At 32.2% G+C, this 13,588-nt stretch overlaps 1 protein-coding gene across 1 annotated transcript; it reads right to left on the bottom strand.

The window, feature by feature from the left end:
- Window positions 1-523: 523 nt before the first annotated feature.
- On the bottom strand, window positions 524-4,464 carry LOC110608501 (TPR repeat-containing thioredoxin TTL1). The gene is made up of 7 exons (XM_021747743.2): window positions 3,137-4,464; window positions 2,846-3,041; window positions 2,581-2,750; window positions 2,058-2,391; window positions 1,760-1,964; window positions 1,545-1,645; window positions 524-1,075 (listed from the first exon to the last, which is right to left on the bottom strand). The coding sequence occupies exons 1-7, from the start codon at window positions 4,120-4,122 to the stop codon at window positions 923-925; spliced, it is 2,145 nt and encodes a 714-aa protein (XP_021603435.1). The 5' UTR covers window positions 4,123-4,464; the 3' UTR covers window positions 524-922.
- Between the last annotated feature and the right edge of the window lie 9,124 nt (window positions 4,465-13,588).

The raw sequence follows: 13,588 nt of genomic DNA, 5'->3' as shown, positions 1-13,588 counted from the left end.
ATTAATTCTCTCGGAACCTCCTATACATGTCGCCTAATTCATGCTCTGTTTCTACTTTGTTATATGGCACATGATGATTGAGTTGCTTAAACTGACTGAAAGTAATCAAAATTTTATAGTTTATATCATTTAAAATTTATCTAGAAAAATTTCCATTTTTGCAGAAAAAGAGGAGGGGGAAGCAGTGTAATGGGCTTTCTTCCTTGATTGTATTCGGAATTAATCCTCTAGACGGGTCCAGCAGAAAGGAATATGGTTGGGACTAGAGCCAGAAATTATTTTCCGGCCCTTCGGCCCGCTGAAAGGTTCCGGTGGCATTCTTTCCCTTTTAAATTTCTTGTTAATTAATTCTAAAAAAAAAAAAATCTTTTCCTCTTATCAAAAAAAATTATAATATCATCCTAATCATTTGTTTAGAAAATATATAATAACAATTTTCTTTTTTATTATAGAAAAAAGTTTACAAATTGGATGTTAAAATATCCAAGAAGGATCATGATGCTTCCACAGTCAACAATAATTGTTCCACACAAGCAATTTCTATTACTATTTAATATTTGCTTTCCACACTTTAAAAAGAAAAAACATCATTAGCAAACTGATTATTTGCCAAAGCCAGCATTAAAGGGATGGAAGTAGGGCAGGGAGAGAATAAAGAGCTGCTTAAACAGTCATTAAGCATCCTATTCAAAGTAACCAAAAAGAAAGGAAAACTAAAAAATCATCAATTAAGAAACACCAAACAACTCTCCCACTTGTTTAATCTTGTGGTGCAGCCAATAGCAATATCATTCCTTCTCTAACCCTTTTCTGCTTTTATGTGCAATGCTGCTTTCTTAATTTCCCATCTTAATGTTGTTAAGTTGAGGCTCTCTTCTTTCTGTATTTCCTTTGCACTCTGCATAATTTTCATTTTTACATTTCAACTGCTGTACAATTTAACTGATTTTTCCAATAATTCTCGGTTGTTGCCTGGAATTTCTTTAACCCTTGATCCATTCTTGTATATCTTGAACGATGGAAGAGATGTTACACTCTCTGACTTTGCTAAGTATGGGTAGTCCTCTACCTCCACCTGAAATCATTAGCATAATAACACACATGTATAATTATACTCATTTCCAAAAATGGTGACATCTCAGATTTAAATCTCAGAAGAAACCCTCCAATATTTCCCTTTTAACTAAGGTGGGTCAAAGAAATTCCCTTCCATCACCGAAATATCGACAATTTTTTTTTGGTACGCTGAATCTGAGAATAGTTTTTAGATAAAGCCCTTGCAATAATGGCGATTTCAGGTACGCAACAGTTTTTGCTGATATGCAAATGATTATCAGCAGAGCATAAATCAATCAAGAATGCTGAAGTTAGGGAAGATAAAGGACCATAATTAACGGCTAATTGCCATATGTCTTATTAAAGTTTATTGCTTTCCACACAAAATAACCCTTGACTGCGATTAATTATGACATTATATTCCTTTCGCATAATTATCCAGTAATGGCAGGTTAAGTAATGATGCTTAAAGTTGCTGAAAAACAAACCTTGAGGAAGTTGACAGATGGGAATCTCTTGCAGACTTGCTCCATCAGCTGCAACACTTGCGTATGATTCTCTTTGTTACAAAAAAGCACCACTGACATTCCTGTCAATTGTCAATTACACATTACAAAGAGGTTGAATTTTTTTTCCTCTTGAAATAAAAAGGTAAACAACTGTCTAAATCCATAGCATCAACTGCATAAATTACTAGACCTACCAGGCGAAGTTACGAAGTATCTAAAACGTTCATTGCTGGAAATGAACACCAAATTAGAACCAAATTTCAAGTCCTTGATGTCTTCACCTCGTTGCTTCTTCAGTTGAATCTTGGCTTCAAACAAGGCCCTGCCTATCTCCTCATCTGCTGGGCTTTCCCTTATAAGCATCTCATAATCTTGCATTGAAGCTTCCCATCTTTCCAGCTATTACAAGATGAACCCAAATTAAAAAATTGCTTAACGAAAATATAAATAAATGAACAAAAAACCTACATTCTTAATGCAATAAATATTTACCTTGGCATTGCAATTGGCCCTTCTTAGCCTTGCCTTGCTGTAGTTAGGTTGCAACCTAAGAGCCGCGGTGCAATCTTCCACTGCCTTTTCAAATTGGTTAAGCTTGGATCGACAAGCCGCTCGGTTGCATAACAAAATTGAGTTATTAGGGTCATATTCTAGTCCTTCACTATATGCAGCGCAGGCCTCAGAAAATTTTGATGCATTGTATAGTAGATTGCCAGTCAATCTTGCAGATGCTACAGCTCTAGCAGTTTTTAACACCGTGCTGACTTCCCTGTTACCTGGATCAAGCTGAGCTGCTTGCTGAGCTGCTGATATAGCGTCTTCAAACCTACCAACAATTAAATGATATTATTATAATAATATCAGCATCAAGTAATTTATGAATATCAAAATTTCCTTATCATTAGAATTTTAATTGATTTTTCCTTATTTGTTTTTTAATCTCATTAATTTCAAGATTGCATCAAGCTGCATATCTGAACCAATTACCATAGCAAACAAAATAGTTTTCACCGACCTGCCTGCAGCCATATAAACCTGTGCCCCAATTAAGAGATGAGAGGTGCCAGCTAGGCCAACGTACTTAGTGCAAAAGTCATAGGTAAAATTCGGTGCCCTCCGGTAGGCTCTGTAGGCCTCTTCATGTCTATGCAGTCTCAATAGGGACTCTGCTTGCATAGCATATACCTAAAAGTAAACGATAGTCGACCTGATTTAGCTTGAAATTTAACTACCGGTGACATAGGCATAATATTTTTTTTCTCTCACAAAAAATAGCTAACCCGTGGAGATGAATCAGCACCAGAAGAAATTGCACAGTCGGTCTCCTTTACCAGAGTATTCCATTCTTTTAATTTTCGAGCCTGGATGCACCTGTTCAGGTGCTTCTGCAAGGCTTGAACTTGAGCAATGTCTTCTGAGTCAGCATAGGGACCTGATTGTTCGTAGTGATACAGTGCTTTCTCCGCTTCTCCTAATCTGAAAAAAATTGGCCAAAAAAAAAAAAAAACAAAGAATTAACTCGAAAAGTGATAATCCATGTATATATAATTGTCTTCTAGTGTATAAAGTACCTGACATATAGTGTCGCTAAACGATGATGTGCTCTTTGATAAGAAGGATCGAGCCTAATAGCTTCTTTGCATTCGGCGACGGCTTCTGTTAGACGGCCTAATCCTATCAAAGCAGCACTTTTATTGCTCCGATATGTTGCCTTGCTGGAATCGAGAGCAATTGCTCGATCATAAAAAGCTAAGGCCTCTTCACATCTTCCCTGCTTGTACTTCTCATTGCCCATATTCTTCAAAACCTCAGGATCCATTCTACTTGTCAGGTTTTGACATTGTCGAAGGTCCCCACTGGATTGCCGTACAATGTTGCCCATAACACCATTTCCACCAAGTTTGCCATTACTATGTCTAGTCCTGTGATTGGAGCTTGCTTCCTGTAAATTCCTGTGAAGGAAATTTGCAGTCCTTGTAGTGGCATTAGGACTATTATTGCCTGCAATATTCCCATTTCCAGGCAGCCTCAAATTGCCCAAGTCGCCTAATAGCATAACCTTGGTTGAACTAGCTCGAACTAGGGCTTTGCTATCTTTGGATTGTTGATTATTAGTTGTTAAGATCATGCTAAGCTCTCGCGAATCACTTGTGGATGCCCTCCTTAGCTTTGCTTCATTGGTCTGTGACAATGTTATTTGGCCCAAACTCGAGGATGATGTTGAGCTTCTTGCAGCATCGTAGGATTTTCTACCTTCATTCTTCTGATGAGAAGATGAGGTTCTTGGAGAAACCAAATTATGTCTCCCGGTGAGTTTTTGGCCTACTTCAGGAAATTGTTTAATCAGATTGGAGGCAAGAATAGCAGCTTCAGATTTGCTTCTCTGCGTCTTGGAAATGTGGACAGGAGGCTTTTCCTTGGAGATATTGTTGCTGCTTTCCACAGGCAGTGAATAAACAGATGTTTTCCGTTGGCAGAAGCTCCGGCGACGAAAAATCCCTGCCACAAGACTACAACCCAATTGGCTCTCCATGGGATAATTAGCCATCTCTGCCATGTTTTTTCACTCCAAATCTCTTTTGCCTAATGAGATTGAGCTTTATAAAACAGAGGAATAAACTATTTGATCCACACCCCCAAAAAAATGATAAAGAAACAACAGTATTACTGTAAGCATGATGTAAGTACACCTAGAAAAAACCAGAATTCAACGAAGAAAAAAAATAAATTTGCTAACAAAAACTATTGAAGGAATGTGGAAGGAAATTGCAAAAGAGGAAGAACTAATGATGAATGGCTTGAACATGAAGGGTTCAAAGCTACAACGTGCATTGTATTGTATATATAAAGTCACAAGCTCATAGAGTGGCTTCCAAGAAATTGACTCTCTCTTTTTTGTGCAAAGAGATGAGAGTTTAGAGCTGAGGACTTAAAAAGGAGAAAATTTTGTACATAAAAAAGGGAACATTCTGTTAATAAAGAATACAAATCTACAGTGTTCCTTTCTAATTTAAAATGGCCACATGCTATAACACAAACAAAAAGGAACAGTTTACATTCAAAATTTGCAACTTATGAATATATAGAAAGGCCTCTCTCTACGCAACCTCTTCTTGGTCCCATGCATGAACATTAAGATTGCTGCATTTATCATGCCTAATTTTTATATCATAAATAATATGACATGTGGCTTCTATCACAGCCCTCCATTCATTTAAGTATTATTAGAGTTCTTGTTACATGTTATATGTGTTTTTAGGTTAACATAAATGAAAAAAAAAAAATCTCTCTAATTCTCTTCTTAGTGTAAAATTTTTTCTCATTTATACATTTTTTGGTAAGATTATTATTTCTACTTTAGTACTTTAATTATTAAATATATACCTTTAATTCCTTGTAGTGTTAAAATTTTTTTAAATGATTACTTGAATGGTAATAGTTCATAATTTTTTTGAAATATTTTTATAAATATTATTAATTTCAATTATACTTCATTAAATATTATTAATTATTATAAGTCACTATTATGAAAGAAAGTTAAAATTGTAATCTAATTAATATTATTTAACATTAATTTTCAAAAAATATATTAGTGAAACCTAAAATAAGAATTTTTTTTTTTTTATAAAAGAAAAAGTGCTATAATGTCATCTTTCTATTATTTTATCTTACCATATAATTTTCTAACATGATATCTTCCTTTGTTATATAATTTCTTCACACTTGTGTTTGCTAACAAGTTAACCTGCGGTTGTTTTCTAACATGATATCTTCCATTGTTATATAATTTTTTCACTCTTGTGTTTGCTAACAAGTCAACCTGCGGTTGTTTTTCGCACATTGATATTACGTAAATATCACTCAAAAATAAATTATACATTATAAAATGTTATCACAAAATGGAATTACAAAATAAAATCACATTGTAAGAATCTAATAAATAGATAATATAGTCTCATTCAATAAAAAGGAAAATCCAAACAATTTAAATATCCGATTCGTTATCAAGACTCGCTTTCATCTGAATAGGTCAAATCTCGATATAAAGTTACCGTTATTAGACATATTCTAGCATATTCCATTACGCCTATAATTACAGGGTCACCGACCTATTAGTTGACAAGATCTCTTATCAAGCACTTAGTCACATTATCTTCAAATTATTAATAAATACTATATCTATCTTCATTTTCTTACCGTATAAATAGAGAACGATTACAGAGGCAAATATACACAACTCTCTCTCATAACTACTTTCAAATTCTATATTCGCCCTATTTTTCAGTTTACTGATTTGAGCGTATAAATTGTTATCATAAACATTCACCATCTTATATTCTTTTTCTTGTAGATTTAATCAATCATAACATAATTTTATTTTTCGGTTACGTCACACATAATTGAACAGTGTAGTAGAAATTGATACCATTGAATCTTACAAAATTAAAGTAACAAGAGGTCTAAATTTAGTTAAAAAATATTTCATGTTCTAGAAATTGATTGACAAAATTTTCGTGGTAAAAGGAGTTGACAAAAATGAAATTACAAATCATTATAGCAGTGGATGCCATCTTATGGTATGATCCCAATCATGTGATTAAGGATTTTGTTATAATAATCGTTTAAATAGGTCAACTAATTCACAAATTAAAATCTTTAACATCTAATGATGGGATTTAGATTATGCTTGCTGCTAATTAGTTCCCCTCGTCAAAAATTTCCTGAAAAGCATTTAACAAAGTAGCAATCTAATTAATTTATTTCTTATTGAGCAAATTAAAGAACAAAACCCTACTGCCGCTCTAACCATATTTATGTCATTAACTGTTTACTTGCCGACAAACAAAGGGAAATTTCCTCGATTCTCACATATTATATTCAGTTTTTAAGTAGCTGGAGAGTAAAAGGGAAAGGGATTTTGGGGGCTGGAACACAGACTGAGAGCGGCAATTGTACAAAATCCCAACATCAAATTATGGTGGCCTCCCCAAAATCTTGTAAAAAGATGGTCAAAGTTTACAACTGAGGATGTGAGAAAAAGACTACTCTGTATCTACATCATTATCCCTATTCCTGTGTTTGTCTCTACCATTGATTCTTCAAGTTCTGAGCAGGAAGCAGCCAAATTTGCTTATCAATTGAAATGGTCACGACATATGCTCTTGATTCTGAGTTTTCCGGGATCGAAATCCTCGTACAGTGGAATGCCCTCTTAGAACTTTGAAAATGCTATAAAGGAGTGATTAAAAAAAAAAAGAGCAGTCTTTCTCAACAAAAATGAAGTGTCATCATGCCAATTTGGCGATTCCTAGTGAGTGGTTCCCAGATTATCCACGTTTGCCATTATTATTTTACAATTTAGAAATCCAACCCACCATTTAGGACCATAATAAAAATTACATCTTAATATGGGAAAAGTGATTTTCAATTTGAGTATAGTTGTCCGTCCAGTCCTGCATGGAAGTGTGAATAAGTATCCAAACTTGATGCATACTTTACAAGAAATTAGCTATGGTCTTAATTAAATCCTAATGATGCCATTATATCATTGGTTGCTTCCTTGTATTATTATATTTTAATTCAAGCATTAATATATGATTATTATGTGACATCTACCTCTCTAGCTAAATTATTAATTATGTGATTTTGATGGATAGCTTCTTTATCTCTTCATCCCATTTGAGAGGTGTAATTTATTCATTTTGAAAACATAAATTATACCATAAGAACTCATAGTTTTCTTTCATCTTAAGAAATTAAGATATTCATGAGTTAATTAATTATATTTAGAAAAATCAATGATATTTAATTCATAGTTAACTGTTATATTTTTTATAAATTGAATGTGTGACAACCCATAATTTTGATTTAAATATTTTAATAAATTAATTCTAAATAGTATAATGTATAATTACGATATTTTGAAAAAAAAAAGTCGCAAACTCAACTAATAATAACAAATTGTAGCCAATATTGGACAAATGAATTAGAAGAAAATGTACAAATAGGATACAATGCTAATAATTTATGATCACTATTCATAATTTTAGAAAAAAGTGGATATAAAAAATATGTAGTTTAATTTTTTTTATTAAAAATATATTTAGCAGCTCTGCTATTATTTTATTTTATTTTAAAAAGTATCCAACTGTCGGCCATAAAGGTAGTCAGTAGATGGTAATGACAAATTTGGGGCATTATCTTATAACACGTTAATTAACCAAATTAAGTTAGAACTTTAGATAAAAAAAACAATTAATTTAAGTAAAATCCATTAATAATTAAGTCAGCAATCAGGGACCCAAGACTTGAGAACTTTTCCGAGCATGGCCTTTCAGCCAACATCCAGCCATTTGACATCTCAAAAAGATATTGCAGTGCCGGTCGGCAGCTCACTCGCATGTTATTATATTTCCAATTATAAATTTATTTCCTTTTCCCACTTTAATTTATAACTTTTTTTTGTTTTTTAATCGAAAACCGGAAACCGAAAGAATATAATATAAAATTTTTAGATTTATTTAAATATATTTATTATCATGTGTGTATTAATTTACACTTTTTATAATTTTTAATTACATACTATATATATTAATATTTAATTAATTATTTAATTTTAATTATGATTCATTTTATTTTTAATTAAATTAGTGCGCTTATATCTTTATTTTATTATTGTTTTTAAATAAAAGTAAGATAAGAATTAATATTCATTGCAAGGTATAATTTTTAATATTTAGTTGTTTTCTTTTTTTTTTCTTTTTTTTAGGTCATAAACCTATTTGCTCAGGAGACTTCAAGACGTCAATCTTATTTTATTTTATTTTCAAGATTGAAAGAGTAGAAAGTAGAGATTGTGGAAAGCTGTAGCACATGGAAGAGTGAGAATTGCTACTTGGGATTCAAGCCTCAAACAGGGGAGAAAGGAAAGACAAGCAAAGGAAAGGATGCTTAGAGGGAGCGGAAAGGACTGCACGTGCATTTTACGCAAAGGATAACATGTGGTCACGTGATCCAACGTCCCTAGCTGCTGCTGCTGCTGGTAGTGGCTTCATAAATAAGCATATCTCATTGGTTTTTGCTTCACCTCTCAACAAGACATTCGGCTCTGGGTAATATGTTAGCTCAACTCCGCTTCGCTTGCTTCCATGCACATTTCCTCATTAATTAACATTCATTATCGCATTCTTAATCTGGACAATAATTGCATCCTTAAAGATTTAGTATTCACGCACAAAATCTGCAATAATGGAGTACATATAATGTTAACTGTAACATCACATGATCCTCTGAGCAGAAACATGATAATCTCCTTGATCACAGACGGACATTTCTGTATGCGAGTTGAGCATCGTACTCAACCGCTGTCTCAAGACTTTGAAAGATTAATACAATCTCTAATTCTGTACAACAAGAATATCTCAAATGCTTGATAATATAAGCAAAAAATTCACTGCCAGGCCTTAAAGATGAAGCCCACCAACCATGGCGCCAATTGTGCCAACTTCTAAGCTCCATGCATGTCCTTAATTTGCTAACAAAGAAGAACTTCAGGATTTTCTTCCAAAATTAATTATTGGTTATGAGTATATACACGGAATATAAATAAAAAAAATTCCAAAATTATAAATTTAGGGTTGGGAATTTTTACTTCCTAAAAATGTTTTCCAAATTAAAGAGCGACATATGGTTTGACATTGTACACGTTGCATTTTCAAGAAGAGCTCTAAAACTGAAGTGAAAGAGTCCCCATTCTCCATCTCTCACATCACATTAAATTCTAAAGAAATTCGAAAGCTCTTCTGCTAAAAGTCGAAAATTACCACAAAAACCTGTCCTGGAAAACAGCCAGGAAGGAAATTTTGAGCGAAACCCACAAGCCCCTCAATTAGATATGCCTGCTAAAATGCTAAAATAGATGGAATTAACTTTTTCACTAACAACAATCATCCTAGTTTGAGATCTAAGGCCTTGTATAGATGAAAGTAAATAGATTAAAAAAGTAGAACTTCTCAACAGTACAAAAAATATCAAATTAACAGCTCCATAAACAGCCTATTATACTTCTCTTATGCAATGAAAGTACAGAGAATCGATGGATCTGAAACTATCAATTAGAATTTTATTAGTACAAGAATGAATGCCTCCCTATAGCCTTGCAGAGCAGCAATAATATCCCAAATCTCTATATCAGGCGCTCTCTTCCTTCCTTGTGGGCTCTGTTTAGAGATGAAACCGTGAGATGCAGAGGCCAAAGCGATTGACGAGCCGGAGTGACTTCAACTACAACTACATATTTTATGTCATCTGGGTCTATCAAACTCAATTTCTAACTTCTAATAATGAGCCACTACAAGCCCAAAAAAAAGAGAAGAAGAAGAAAAAGAGCTGATCAGCTGAAGATGGGAAATGATCATTTGAAAGGAATGCGACGAGGTGTGTGTATACGTATATGCAGAGTCTATGCATGATCACCAGAACAAACAACAGCAAATTCACAATACTAGTTACTGCAAATTATTTTTGAATCCTCAGAAGTTCTTCTTTCCATCCTCTGTTAATTTTGTCAATAAATTCTTCAACTTTTCTCCTAAACTCATCATCTTCATCATTGGCATTTTCATGAATTCGTGCTTCTGCAGCATTTGACGATTTGTTGACATCAAGAAAATGCTTGGTGGTGGTTGATTGATTCACATTGATGTAACCATTTGCCACTGTCAATACAGGAACTTGACTTTTTTGATAGCAGAAGGAGGCAGGTTTGGAGGCTGTGATGAGGACGATGAGTATGATTAAATTGCAGAAGCAGAAGATGAAAAGAGAGTTTGAAGCAGCTTGGGTGATGGTTTCCAATGTAGAAAACATGGCTGTGAATGTATGAGTGTAAATAAATGAAGTTAAGTGCAAGAAGAAAGGGGGGTGTTTGTGTAGTTGTCTTGGCATGCAGAAGTGAGGCTTCAAAGCCTTCTTAAATGTCTCAGAAAATTGACAGAGCTCTCAAATGTGGACGGGAAGCTTCTCCTTCTTCTTCTTTTTTCGCCTTTTGTTTTTAGCAAATATTAAAGGACTGTGATGCAAGGTGTGTTGTGAAAGTTTTTCTTTCTAACAGAATTGATAAACTCTTTAAAAGAAATAGATATTGTAATGGTGAATTATTATTTAGTCTGAAGTTTGATACAATATTTTTATTATTTTTTTCCTGGGAAAAAAGTATGGAAAATATTTTTTAGGGAAAAAAGTTTTTTCCTGGACTTCATGGAAAAAGCTTTTTTCTTGGAATTCATGGAAAAGATTTTCCCTTGAAAATAACATTTTTTTTTTCTTAAAGAAAATGTTAACAGCCTTTTTTTAAAGTTTGTTAACATTTTTTAATTAATTTTGTATCTACTATTACATTAATCAAATCATAATGTTATTTAAGTTAATAAAATCAATAATAATAATTAAATCATGTGAATTTTCTTTTAATATTGAAACCATATTATATTTAATCAAACTAATATTTTGATATTAAGACTCTATTATTTAATAAAAAATATTTTTTATATTTTTCAATATTATTTTCCTGATTAAAGAAAAAATTAAACTATTTAAAGCAAAATAACTTTTTCTTTCAAATTATTCAGAAAATATTATTAAAATCTTTATATATAAATTTATTAATATATTTTTTATTTTAAATTAAAATTAAATAAAAAAATATTTTATTGAAAAATATTTTTAATAAAAAATATTTTTAAAAAAATATTAAAGAAAAGCTTAAAACTAATACATATGTGAACATTGCAAAAACAACACAATAAGAGGTGAAGGATTACAGAGTTAAAGGGGCCTAATAGAAGATCTACATTACAACTCAGGCCCGAGGTCCAGAAAGAAAACAAAGGCAAAGCCAGAGGGAAAACAAATCAACTAGGCTTAGTGATCTTTTCTTCGTTGGGCTAACATGGAGCCGAGCCTCAGCTACCTATGGTTTGTTCATGCCCAAACCAATATATGTGTCCAATGTTTTTTTAAATTAATATTAAACAAAAAATTAATTATAGATAATTACCGACTTAAATAATTTTCCATATTAACATTAGGCATGTGTTAAATCTGAGAGAACCCTCTAGAAAGTTTAGTTGGCGACAAATTCCATCACATTTACAAGGGAATTAAATTGACAGTATTCTCATCTTCCACGCAAAAAACACAAATGCTGCTTTTCGTTCAACCACCGTCTCCTTCCTAGCCACGCACTATGCCTTTCTTTAAAAAAAATATTATTAATTCTATAAAATTTCAAATCATAATAAATTATATATATTAATAAAAATACTCATTTAACTATCTGAATTCTTCAAAAAAGAAACACAAACCCACGGTTAGCTTAACCACCCAGCAACTTGAAACCCTTGTCTCCCAACAAGCCGTACGTAGACGAAGATGGAAGGAGGGATACACAGATCACAGAAGATATCAAAGGCAACAGTCGTCAGATATATAAAATAATTAAAAAAAAAAAAAAACTAGGGTTTCGTATAGGCACAAAAGACATGAAGAGAATTGAATTCGTATCCTTAGGGTTATATGATTTGGTTTTGTAGGGCAGAATAAAAAAAAACACGTACTTTGACATAGACATTTTGCTCTCTTATCACATAATCTTTGTTTAATTATTAAATTAAGTAGTAATACACATACCACGTGTGAACGTATAACGTTAATTATTTATTTAATTTGGATGGTTGGTTGTGGGTGAACCGACCTAACCATCCAAATTCCATATTATTATCATAATAATAATTTTCATTATAGTTAATTAAGCATCAGAATATACGTACGTATATGGGCATCAAAGATCATGAGAAGATTACAGCATCACAGCCTGTGTTCTTTCGTCTTAGATCAGGAATCAAAGAAATGCTTCAATTTTTTTTTTTTTTTTTCCAGATGGTAAAAGATTCTCTGATGTTTCTCAATTATAACTTGGATTTTGTTTCTTTGTTTCTGATCTTTGACTTGGTCAAAGGCTGAGGTTGGTTTTTAGAGTTGCTGATATATAATCATCATGCCATGCCTAACTATGCTATCATTATATTTCATTTAACTAACTGAAGAAAAATAAAATCCAGTAATTACAAAACTGGAGAGAGAGGGGATTTTATTACATTAGAAAGTTTAAATGCTTGTGTAAAAGTTGGCTTTCTCTGAGATTGACTGTTAATCTTTCGGACAAAAGGATTCATTATTTTTTTAGTGGGAACCTAATAGAGAATTTGTTTTTTTGACAGTCGAAATGATTGGCTATGATTCTTAGAACTGAACAATAGAATCAGATCATTTACAGCTGTTTTTTCTTATCAATTTTTTTAATTAATTTATAGGTTAGATTAATATTTCAATTATTAACATAAAAAATAATAAATTAACAAAATTAATTACTAATTAACTTTATTAGCAAATTCCACTAAAAATAAGTGTATTATAGAATTTTCCGAATGCTTATTTGTTGCCCGTGTAATGTGTTAAAATACATTGCATACTTTTTTTTTTTTAAATTGAACTATAATATAGATTATTTTGGTTCCAAAAAATAGGAGATGATGAACCGTAACAAATATTAAATAACGATTTCAGATAAATTCTATTTAAAAATTATCATAATTAATTTTATTTTTAATTTAAAAGACCCTTTTAGCATTCATAATTTCAAAATATTATTAAAAATAAGAAAATATATTATTTTAGTATTTTCATAATTTAAACCTCGTAAATGAATTTTTTTAATATTGTTTTCGACATCATTTTGAACAGTAACCGGACCCAGCTCAAACAGTGGCCGTGTTAGAGGTAATTTGAATGTTTTTAATTTTTTACCGGGGGCGTGTTGGAATCTTTTAACATCATTTTCTTGCTTTCACATTCATAGCCTATTAGCCAACTCTTATCTCTTCTCTCTCATCCACTTTGAGTTTGACCCGTTGCCAGCCACAGCCACAGGCAACTCTCTCTCTACTCCAATGGAGACCCCACCC

The sequence above is a fragment of the Manihot esculenta genome, chromosome 2 (assembly GCF_001659605.2).
Source record: "Manihot esculenta cultivar AM560-2 chromosome 2, M.esculenta_v8, whole genome shotgun sequence".
Taxonomy (NCBI): Eukaryota; Viridiplantae; Streptophyta; class Magnoliopsida; order Malpighiales; family Euphorbiaceae; genus Manihot; species Manihot esculenta.
Note: the sequence above shows the minus strand (reverse complement) of the source record. Positions and strands in the feature narration are given on the sequence as shown.

Bases quoted from the DNA above. Each gene is read 5' to 3' on its own strand.
- LOC110608501 (XM_021747743.2), bottom strand. From the start codon at position 4,122: ATGGCAGAGATGGCTAATTATCCCATGGAGAGCCAATTGGGTTGTAGT. The intron at 2,392-2,580 runs GTCGGTGAAAAC...AATTGTTGGTAG, and splicing joins GTTTATATGGCTGCAGGCAG to GTTTGAAGACGCTATATCAG. The intron at 1,076-1,544 runs GTTTGTTTTTCA...TAATGATTTCAG, and splicing joins CATCTGTCAACTTCCTCAAG to GTGGAGGTAGAGGACTACCC.